Source organism: Astatotilapia calliptera, chromosome 23 (genome assembly GCF_964374335.1).
Source record: "Astatotilapia calliptera chromosome 23, fAstCal68.1, whole genome shotgun sequence".
NCBI classification, from domain to species: domain Eukaryota; kingdom Metazoa; phylum Chordata; class Actinopteri; order Cichliformes; family Cichlidae; genus Astatotilapia; species Astatotilapia calliptera.
In genome coordinates this window covers 9,430,925-9,443,280 of record NC_137443.1, presented here as the reverse complement: position 1 = coordinate 9,443,280, position 12,356 = coordinate 9,430,925, and the positions used below count along the sequence as shown (strand labels likewise).

Below are 12,356 nucleotides of genomic sequence, written 5' to 3'. Positions count from 1 at the left end.
ATAACAAGTTCACTTCTTTTTCCATCAGGGGAGGAGGGTTCTTCTATGAAAGACTGAAAAGGTCAGTGTTCAAAGGTCCCGAAACACATGGATGGACTTAGGTGATGTGGTGTACCCAGAATGCATCACTACGACCCCGGTAACATTGAACATCTGTACCTGGTGGCCTTCACTGTTCAGCAGCTGTTCCCCCTTTGACATCTGACCTGGCCATTCTTCTGGATCTGACCACTCTCCAAAAATGTGCACATCTATACATGCAAGGATGGAGTCTCGTTTAATTACTCCGACAGAGCACATCTTCTCGTATGACATTTGAAAAGCTGGTATTTGTAAAGCAGCATGCCAACGGCACGTTGTTGTACTCTATTAGGCTTCAGGCTCCAACCAGATATCAACAAACAGCCCATTGTAGGTTTGAATGGTTTTCAGACATGCTAGCAGCACGGCTCCAGGCTGTGTCAGTCTGCCAGTCTGTCTGCTTGGTTGTTTTTTTCCTCTCCTTTGATCGAGAACGGAATATCTTAACAAATACTGGATGGAGTGCCGTGTTCTTTTGTGCAAACATGCGCTGTCCTTTTTTGTCTAGAACCACAACAAGATTGTATTATTGTGGTTCACAGTGAAATGCCAAAAACAAGAAATTTCACCCAGGTTTTTATGATATTATGGCTTTAATCAATATTAGTCGGTCCAAAAAATTTGCAAAGGTGCAGTGTCAGCTTTGAGTTAATGTGCAAAAACTGACTTGATTAAGATGTTGCCCAGAAAACAAGGAGAAACTGAATGTATTCAACATCGTTCATTTTGTGGTTTAACTTAAAATTGTTTTAATTATAAAGGTGGTGACATTATCAAAATGACAAGCATAGCTCTAGCTTTTTCTTGATCTCTACTAGAGTAGCTTTGCATGATTAATTATTAAAGTTATTCTTTATTTATCTTTTGAATGGAAGATGAATCCGAAAGATAAATAATTCAGAACCAGGACACGCTGGAGAAATTATATCTCTTAGCTGGCTTGAGAGTGCCTGAGTGTAGCTCCTGGATGAGCTGGAGGAGATGTCCAAGGAGAGAAAGGTTGAGACCGGCACTGTTAGTGGATGGATGAATGCGTGTATGAATGAATGACTAATTGAGCTTGATGCACCCACTCAGGTCATCCGCTATCTTAAACAAACAGTTTTAACTCAACTCCATTTAATTTTATTCATTTTTAATTCTATCTATTTTTTTAATGTACTGTATTTCTCACATTAATTAACTGTACATTTACAGACCTCACTTTTTGAAACTTGGCCATGTTTAGTATGAGCATCCACACTGGCAAAATACATATTAACAGAAACTAAAGAAAGGCATAATAGATCACCTCTGAGACTCACGCATGAATCAGGTAAAGCTTTTGCCTTTTGGGAAAAAGTGAAAGGGGCTAATTTCATGAGTAAACCTTAGTGTGACACATTAGTCTTATTAAACTTACATATAAAGCATTAGCATTTAGAAAATAGGAAACTGGGGAATTGGAAATTCTATTCCATATGGCTGAAAGATGACTGGCTAGTGTTTCTGTAACCACAGAACAAACAGCCATATCAGTTTTCATTGAAGATCAAAATTGTTTTAAAAATCCTTTAACTTCCAAAATATCGTCATCAGACGTGTTCCATTTTGGTTTGCAGATGATGTGGTTTGCGGTATAAACACAAATCACACAATCTCCAGTCACATCCATCTCACATCATCTGTACATTAACAGTGAGCTGCAGCTCTTTCAGCCAAATGACATTAATTTTTCTCAACAGTGACTTCATCTGCCTCTGCTGTGTGTAACTGTTCAGCCCATTTCTCCGAGCGCTGTGAGCGAAGGCAGATCTGGGACGCTGGGAACAAAACATCAGTCAGTTTAATCAGCTGCACGCTACAAAATCATACCTGCATGTTCTTACGGAGTCACAGCAACCTGGGCAGGTTACCTTCATTATCGGCACAGTGTAACAGAGCGATGTGCTCTGGACAGCATTAAAGAAGAACAAATCTTTGAAATTAACTATGCTGACAGGCTTCGATTGTCACAGTCAGAGTTGTATAAACTGATGATGGAAGTCTATGATGAAACGCATATTAGGTCTCATTCGTCAAAAGTGACACTAACGCACACATCCAGATGGTTACAAAGAGCGCATGGAAAGTGTCGCTTTGGCAGAGAACTTTAGTGGGTTGAGAAATGACGCAGGAAAATGAGCCGTGTCCCAGCACAGGAAATGACCTCATGACATTTAGAGGGAAGCCTACCTTTTCTTTTCTCCATCCCAAACATGGCCTCATTTTGCAATTACATGTTCACACCATAAAACAAATGCTTGTTATGAATTTTCTACATCCTCAAACAGCTGTGTCTGTTTATAATGAAGTAAAAAAAAAAAATCTCTGTGTTCAAAGCAAAGTGCAAGCATTATTTTTCCAATTCTCTCTCCTGTCTTCACTACACCACTGCTGCCTTTTTATCCATAGGCCTTACTGGACAAATTATGAAACTGGTGGTTATTGCCTTATAATTAAATTTACTGGGAAAGTCACATATGTTAGACACGGAGTTCTCACACTATCTTGCATTAGGCAAGGTGTGTGAGAGTTAATTCATTCTTCATGCAAACGCTGCACTTTACACAGTGGTACACAAAAGAAAAACCCAAAGTGTGCGCTCAAGGTAACCGTGGAACAGAGCCGGCATCCCATTCACTCTTTCTGTGTCTGCACCTATTCACTGTCTTATCATCCTTTATCTAATCCGTCTGAATTATGCATGGCAGGTCAAATGTCTATTAAGCAGACATCACATATGCTGATCTATTTACTTTTTGAGGTCAAAAAGAATAGTACCAGCCACCTGGTTGGCTTGTTAATAATATCAGTGAACCTAAAAAAAACCTCACAGACAGACAAGCAAAGATTATGTCTTCTGGAGAATGGCAAACCACTGACAGAGGTGTAATTATGCGTTAACTGGCAGCAGACAATGGCCTGACAAAGGCTACGTTCACACTGCAGGCGAAAGCGCATCAAATCCGATTTTTTTGATCCTATGCGACCCATATCCGATCATGGTGTGACAGTGTGAACGGCACAAATCCGATATTTTCAAATGCGATCTGGGTCACTTTCGTATGCGGTACTGAATCCGATACATATCCGATGTTTTAGAAAGCGACCGCTGTTTGAATGGTTATGTCGCATTAAATCCATCTTTTACGTCACTGACACAAGACAGATGCTAATTATCAGCGCCGGAGAAGACATCGTGAACGCTTCCTGGCCATCCCGTGTAGATGTTAGTGAAACTGTTGGGAAGACAACGTGAACATTTTATTTGTACTGTATAATCTGCAGATTCTGACAGAAATCACCAACTATCCTTTGAAGCACCGCTCCTCTCTAAAACAGCAATAAGGATAATTATTAGGTTATTTACATTATTATGTAAATAACAAAATAACTTAAAGCAAAAATTGGGAAACGTAAAGTCCAAAGTCTTTATATTAAGGGCCATCAGTTAAATAATACTGTTTGCTCTGGGTCTAAACAGAGCGCGTTGTGAGTGACGTCTTCTTTTGCGCATGCGGGCCGCTTTGAGCGTTCACACTAGAGAGCGTTTGCTGTTGCATTTTATTTGTAGCGTGAACAAGCAGACAAAAAAAATCGGATTTGATCAAAAAAATCGGAATTGAGCATTAAGACCTGCAGTGTGAACGTAGCCAAAATCTAGCAAAGAAAGAATGTTAAGGTGTCTGATGGCCGGACGTGGAGCCACACAACTCTGAAGTTGGGCAAAAGATTTGCTCTGGGATGTAGCACTAAAATATACAGCAAGTGCTAACTAGGCCAACCAAGTGCAGCTTTTTCTAGGAAATTTTTCTCTGGGCAACTTTGAGACAAACGACCACTGTTTCAAAACTACAGTGGAACCCCGACTTACGAAATTAAATCGTTCCCGAGGGTCTTTTGTAAGTCGAAGCACCCATCGCTCCTTTTGAGTGAACGATAGGCTATAGGCTAATTGCTAACTGAAACAACAATACTTCGTTCAAGTGGAACAGCGAAGCGCAAGTACGAAAGCCAAGGGGTTGTCACATGATTCGGAAGGCATTCTGGGCTCAGCCAATCAGAGCCAGCGGATTTCGTTACGTGGGCATTTTGCCGTAACACGGGCAGAAATATTGCTGTTAAGTGCCTTCGTAACTTGAATTTTTCATTAAATGGAAATGGGGTATTCATAAGTCGGGGTTCCACTGTATCACTAAATATAGACGGTATAAAAGGTAGGCATAGAGATGGTGGCTTCTCAGAATTAACATTCGGTTGCTGCCATGTTGGTTTTATTTTGTTTTGGACTTAAGTTACCTTATAGGCTAGAATGCTAATTTATCATTTACCGCTAGCTAACTTGGTTAGCAAGCTGCATTCATCAACTATGCAGGTACAACTCACACGCACACATATCAACTACTTGATAACAGGCTGATAAAACTGCACAATCTAGGGTGACCAGATCCTACAAACTAAAATGTTCGTCAAACCCTGTTTGTGTGGGACAAAGTTGGACACGTCAACAAGGCTGAAAGAGTCTGAAATGTTCATATCTAACCTAAAAAAACCAATAAGTTGTCCATTTTACCAGACAGTCCAAATATATTATTGCTGCTTTTCTGTTTAATAACACTTTTGGGTTTCAGTTTGAAAGTATCCATAGACTGACACACCTTTTTTGAGCCATATCTAAGAATTTTATCCAATTATGACACACATATGCCGAGTCTCCTCACACAGTGCTTTCCCTTGTGTAAAACTGAAAAATAACTTGTTGTTTCCATGATATTCAACAAAATCTGCACAGCTTTTTTGGTTATTTGGACATTTCCTTGGTGGCATTAGACAGACTAACTTTCTGACTATAATAAAAGTACTGGCAGTCTGTAGTACCCCTCAGCCTCCTAGTAGATGCACCTATAGTATAAACTTCCAAATTCAAGGTCACTTCCTTCTCGAGATGCTGCATTCACAAGATTTTGAGGAGACTTTGTATCTGACCTTAAAGTTGAGTTCATTGAGATTCAAACATGTCTAACATTTTTAGCTGATACACCTAAGGTATCAATTTAAAACTTCTATGTTGTTTTTTGCCCAACAGGGTGACAGCTGAGGGGTAAAAAGCTTTCCCTTTATAGGTAAATAGGTTATCTTATTGTATATTTTTATTCTATTTTATTCTACTGTATATAGTATATTATTTTATTCTATTCTGTACAGCTGTGTACTGTATTTATTCTTATTGTATTCTAATTTTTGCATCATAACTTTTGCACTGTCCACTTCCTGCTGTGACAAAACAAATTTCCCACGTGTGGGACTAATAAAGGTTATCTTATCTTATCTTATCTTATCTTAAAAGCCAGACTTTAGAAAAGTGCATGTGCTATAGAATGTCCCACATTTGAGAAAATTGGGGGGGATTGTCTCAAAATGTGGGATGGGACATATAAAGAAGGACATCTTTTGTTTGTGCCAGCCATAAATTAGTCATAAAAATACTACAAAAGGCAAAACAATACACGCAAACAAGGTAAAGGTCTGGAAACCGCTCTTTGGGCATCGCCATAATTCATCCACAACAGTCAGCTTTTGTCTGTGACAGCCAAGAGTATAACAGCTTCATTTCGTGTACAATGGTTAGTATTAACGAACAATACAAAACTAGGAAAGACAGGAAAGAAAAATTCAGTAAGAAATGGAAAAACTTACACGAGTGTGTGTGCGGATGTGCATCTTCAGGCCATCGTTCTTGCTAAATGCTTTGTCACAGTAAGGACACTGATATGGGCGCTCACCTAGGAAAGGAACACCATAATACATCATATATGTATATGAATTTGATATGGCATCACAGAGGAGTAAACAGTTTTTGAAACTCGTACGTATATCAGTAAGGCATCACTTGTAAAGAACCCCACAAAGAAAATATGAAAGAACACGTATGCTGCTCACTTTAAGGCTAGCGCTAGCAGCACAGAGGTCGGGAGATACAGCTACCATCAGTGCAAGAACTAGTGCAGTTAGTTCTTGCACATGCAAATAAATGGCATGAAAGTAACTACTTTGTGTACAGCCTTTAATTGGGACCATCAAACATGTGACTAATCTGGCCCAGTGGATGGCTTTGGAAACTGTGAAAACTACAGTGGAGTCATCAGATATCGACAGGTTCATTTGCCTAACTTGTGATTGATTTTAGCTGACAGGAGTAGAGTAGCACCAGGTGTTGTCTTCTCATGCTGTAGCTCATGTGCGTCTAGGTTAAATATGCTGTTTATTTGAAGCTCTTCTGCATACCTTGATTGTAACATGTGGTTATTTCAGTTGCTGTTGCCTGGCTATTAGCTAAAAGCAGTCTAACCATTCTTCCTCTGACCTCTGACATCAAGAAGGCATTTTCACCCAGAGATTTAGTCTTTTTTAGACTATTCTCTGTAAACCCTAAAGATGATTTACAGTAAAATTCGTAGTAGATCAGCAGATTCTGAAATACTCAGACACCAAACAGCCATGTCATGTTTAACCTCCTAAGACCCCAACTCTTACATGGCATGCATTTTTAAATTCTCTTTGCTATTTGGGCTCTTTGGGACCTGATGAATGTAAAAACAAAGAATTTCCAGAATTTTTTTTTTTTACCTGATTTTTGTCTCTGAGAAAAATGAGATCCACATAAGAGGACATTCATTTGAAATTTCAATAGAACAGTGGCAGTAAAATGTCCTCGTAAGTGGATATCAGGCCGTTGTAGAGCAAAATTTAGTATTTTGGTCTAGACATCCCAAAATGTGATGTCCACATTTGTCAATGCCAGGTCCTAGGAGGTTAAAATCATTTAAATCACTTTTTCCCCATTCTGACCATTTCTCGACGCTGGGTTTGATGTCTAAAACTACCCCTGCTTATTCATATATTCTGCTGCCTTTGTCCTATTCAGTAAACTGTGTTTTTGTCCTGCCCCAATACAAATTTGACCTGGTTACTGGTGAAGAACTTCTCATTCATTGTGATGCACACTGTCTTTCCACTGCAGAGCTAAAGCTTGTGTTGGCTCGCTATCTTAGCTTCAACTGGCCAACCATTTAGGAGCACATCACAGGCAATGTGGCTTCTCTTGGTTGGATCAAAAACATTTAAGCCAACCTCCTGCAGATCCTATCTGAGCACACACCGCTGATGACAAAGAGAAAGTGACAAGCTGTCAGTCAAACGGTTCACTGACACATGGATCTGTTTACCTTGCACTGATCGACGGGCCAGATAAGAGTCACAGAATGGATTTCTAATCTATAGAAGGGATATGAGGTAACCTATAGGACTGTGCTGAAATTAAAGATTCTGACAGGATAATACAGTACAAAAACTGACAAAAAATGCAGGTTCCATTATTGCCTAATTTAATTCATACTCTGCAAACTAAACATTAAATTCACCCCTATGTCTAGAAAACAGATACATCAGGAAATCACAGTGATCAGGATTTTTTTTCTCCATGTGAAACTTGGCTGAATTTATATATATATATATATATATATATATATATATATATTTCTGCCCGCAAGTGCTCACAGTACTATTTAATGAAACGCTATCAAAAACAGATACCTAAAGCTACACATTTGTTGTTCATTTCTTCACTACAAGCATCTAATTTCTTATCAGCTTCACAGTAATCTCTCTTTAGTGAATAATTGTTGAACAGGCAAGCAAGGAATTTTATTGATGGGGGAGATGTTTTACCCCTTTAAGTAATAAGGTTAATTAGCCGTGTTTCCGTGGGATTCAAAATGCAGAGATGCTTATTAAATCAGAAAATCCATCTCGGGAATAGACGAGTAATATTATCCTACCGCTATAAACAGGACTGTGTTGGGGTGATTTTGTGCTTCTGTTTCTACCATTAGGTCCATCTCTGTTTCAACAATGAAAGCTTGGGCAAGGTATGGCAATTTTTTTATATTATTTTCTAAAGACTAAGTTACAAAAACAGAAGGTCGAGGGCTTTATTCTTAACACATCCTACAAAGCCTGCATCTTTCAACATTAAAGCTACAGCAGCTGTCATGTGCAAAACATACAAATTGGGCTCTAAACACACCATAACCCCACCCACCCATCCGCAAGACAGCTTTAAAGAGGCATGAGGAAGAGCGCTCTAGTAATACAACGTGTAACCTCAGGTTGGTGTGCAAAGGATTTACGTGACATATGTGAACTGATTACACGTACTGAAACATGTGCACGAGGGCAGCTCGGCATTCTGTCCCAAAATCCCCTTCTGAGCAATTTCAGCCTCTAGGAGGCCTTTTGTTGACAAACAGGAAAATCTGAATCCCAGATGTGTTTTCAGACAAACCCTATGTCTTATGTAGCATGTGTGGTATCAGGTTAAGGCCCAGCGCTAGCCTTGGGGAGTCCTGGGGAAGGCATTAGTGTGCTAATAGCACCAGAGCACAGAGTGCTAGTGTACTCTGCAGCTTGGATCACATCCCTCCCAGGAGCTGGCTATTGTCAGCAAATATACAGCACAGACAACCACACCCTGCTAACACTGAGCGTTGCTACAAGTGCATACCAATTCACCTACTTAACCTATACATTGTTTGGTTCTGAACATGTGTGTTTCATCAAGAAACTACAAACAGATTAATTGATGGTATCCAATATTTTAAAAAGAGGTCAGTAATAAATATGGTCTCTTCAAACACCCTACTCAAAATCAGTTCTGTTCAACAGTCAAGGCTTTTCCAGGGTTTCAGTCTGATTGGACTAAAACAAGAACCCCTCAATCTCTTAGCGGAACAGGAAATAAACAAATGCTACTTGGAAACCAAAGCAGTAACTTTGGAACATTGGTCTCTATTATTCAGCGTCTGTTCTGCCGAGTGTTACTGTAACTAGAAACCCTCCACTTATTCTCCAGATTGAGCCAGATTGTTTGGGGATTATGAGGGGTGGCTGCAGCACTGAGCCAGGGCTTTATGTGTGTGGAGATGGTAACTGATTTAGCATGTGCTGAAACAGTACACCATCTCTTTGACCCTGGGTGTCTCCCCCAGCCCCCTGCTGTGGCCCTCACACTCCTTGTCTGCTAATCGATCCGTTTGGCACCCCTCGTGCGTTGTATATGTGTGCGCATACGGCCGTGTATCTGGTTAGCAGATGGTCGGCTTTGTCGTTTTGCCTGCCGCACGGCGTTCGTGTTATGGAGAATGCTTTGTAGCTTCGGGGCTCCAGTCTGAAAGACATTAGCGCTGTCCATCAGAAATTAATTCCTGGCTTCCTCCAGTTTGGGGGAGACAGTGGCCCTCCGCTGTCCTTCTCTCCGCTCTGTGCCACATGCCGACAGGGGCCAGGGAGGTAACGTGATATCAGTGTGTTAAAGATGATAAGAGATTGCCTTTGATGAGCCATAGGAACGTCCAACAACTTTTACACTTGACCTTTCCATTATAGCAAAGGGCTCAGAAGTTTTCACCACTTCCTCAAACAATTCGCTCAAAGTACCATACCAAGGTACCTCTATCGAGACGAGTCCGTGCCCGAGCCTCGCCACACATGGTGCAGATCTGATCCAGACGTACCTCAAAACCAAGCCCTCAATCCAAATTAACCATCTCAACACCCATGCAACAGTGACGTACTATTCATCATCGAGACAAACAATAATTCACTACATGGTGATTTTGCTTTACAAGATTGTAACCATGACCACAGTCAAGACAAACAAAGTCATCTGTACGTAAATAGGTTCAGTGATTCCAGAGTTCTGCCAGATGTCAGTTCAGGGGCAGCTGTTCTGGCGTGAGACCGCTACAAGCTGAAACGTGTAGCTTTAAAAACATCAAAATATGGGCTGCATATAATTACTATAAAAAATGATACCATGATCAAGACAATTAGTAACCTCCAAGCTGTGCCAGCAGTATGGATAGTATAAGTTAAAACATTATAGTATTACTATGTGTATTGCTTCTAATATAATTTGTGGTCTCGCTGAGAAACTTATTTGTACAAAGAACAGAGCCTTTCTTATCTTGTGCCAGGGGGCAATCTCTATTACAGCAACCCAGTGTTTAAAAAAAGCACATTGAATATTAGTTTTCTGGCACGGCCATCTGTGTAATTATACAAATGTTACAAAACTCAGGTGGCAATGATTTACCAACGTTATACAGAGCACACAACTGCAGCGCACGCCTCTGAGTAAATGCTAGCATTTACTGGCCCTTGCTCTACATCTGTGGAAACCATATACAGAGAGCTGTATTTACATTATCTACTGTATACAACCTGTTAATATTAGAATGCAGTGTTTGGCACTAATGATTATCTGGTGGCCTGCATGGCTGAGATCTCAGGCTTTTCAAATTGTCGGCGTGGCAGGGTTCATCAAGCTGTTAAACATGATGACATTAACAGGTTATTTGTATGTAAATGTGCTTAATGAAAAGAGTAATCTCCATAAGCAGATACACGCCTGTGAATACAAAGTATCTATTTGTAGCCTGTAGTGTGAGTTCTACTGACCAATCACGATTAAGTTGCATGGAGACGCACAATATGTGCGGTGAGCAAAAGAGGGACTGTGATTGTCAAAATGTAACCGCACACTGATTGGTTATTATCTGGCAATGATTTAAATATAACAATACAGCAACATTTATAACAACAGGTCAAACAGGAAGCTTTGACCACTGATACCAAAAACCTAAAAGTTGTCCCCAGAGACTAAGTTAGCAGACTAGATTACTGGCTCTCAGATTGTGGAAATAGATATAAGTCATACAGTAGAAAAGCTACAGTAAGCTGAAAAAATGTAATGTTATTGATGTTTTGTCACTTAAGCCTTAATTAATATCTATTATCAGCATGAGGGGCTAAAGTCAAGCTTCTGTTTAGCGAATCATTTTCATATTTTTAATGTGGATTATTAAAACATACACAAATGCATATAACCAGACGGTGCGCACACAAAGCCTGGCAGTGATTTAATCTATTTAGATCTAATTTATCCAACCAGATGACACAAATTAAAGCTAAAACTACAAAGATGAAGACAGCTATGGTGGTTTGATGCTTTTCTTAGTTCTCTGAACCGAGCTGCACCACAACCAGAAAATATATTTTTTTAAGAAAAGGAGCTCTAAGAAAGATCCCTCTCTTACAAATAACTTGACTATTTGTTTTCTTTAAGCCGTACAAGATGATGCTTAAATTAGAAATCTGATTAGAGTAATCTTCTCTCCAATGTCTCTCTGTGTGCTTAACCTTGTTCTGTTCCAGTACTTGATTAATCTAAGGGTATTTAGGGCTAATGTGTTCCTTTTAACCCAATCGTGCTAGGTGACACATAGTGGTGTTGATGCATCCCATCTCATTTAAACAGGACTTATTGCGCTCACTTATAGCTCCAACAACAAGAGTAGTTTTACATGATTTTCAGTTCAAATTAATCCTTATTTATCTTCTGCTGTTCCCTGGCGTGCTGCAGCCACCCTTTAAATCCTTGTTTGTGGTCACCACATTAGTTGTTGCATGTGAAAACTATAATGTCTGTAACTAAGATAAAGATCTCTGCATGAGCAGTGGTATAGGAAAAGAGAAAGATGAAACAGGAAGCAAGATTATTCCATGTTTGTTCCGAGTTTTTTTTCCTCCTCACATTCTCAGGATGTTTCCAACTATGTAATCTGGGAATCTCTAGGCACCTACACTGATAGATAATTGAAACTGCGATAAATAACAAACTGGCTGCAGCATTTGTAAGGGTGACAACGGCAACAATAAACGTTCCTAAACGCCAACCTCCCTTTAAAGACATGTCCACACTAATACGTTTTCGTTTGAAAACACATCTTTTTCTCTCCGTTTTGGCCTTCCACACTGAGACGGCGTTTTTGGTCAAGGAAAACTGAGCTTTTTGAAAACGCTCCCAAAAGTGGATACATTTGAAAGCTGTTTTCGTGTTGCAGTGTGGATTGTGAAAAACGGAGGCTTTCAAAAACGATGACGCATTTTAGTCATATGATGCAGTCATGTGACCAATTCAACTAAGATGGCGGACGGCATTGTACGGCAGTTGTTTTGTTTTTTCCCCATTTTTCTCAGCCCTATTAAAGATTGATATCAGTTTGTACATGCTCCTCATAGCTTTTCTTCAAAGAAGACGGAATGTTAATTTCAGTGTATTTGGTACGTCTCCCAGTCTATATTCTCACTCGCTTTTGCAACTTTGTACTCTTGTGTTACTCACAGCAAGAACT

The 12,356-nt window shown here is 39.8% G+C and overlaps 1 protein-coding gene across 2 annotated transcripts in view; it reads right to left on the bottom strand.

The window, feature by feature from the left end:
* prdm5 (PR domain containing 5) overlaps nt 1-12,356 on the bottom strand; it is a 41,296-nt gene that overhangs the window by 5,119 nt on the left and 23,821 nt on the right. The window contains exon 14 of one of the 2 annotated variants that reach the window (XM_026159323.2): nt 5,800-5,885. The exons of the other annotated variant lie outside the window; for it this stretch is intronic. Coding sequence (XP_026015108.1) covers nt 5,800-5,885 — 86 coding nt within the window. The remainder of the gene's footprint in view (nt 1-5,799; nt 5,886-12,356) is intronic. 2 annotated transcript variants of the gene reach the window in all.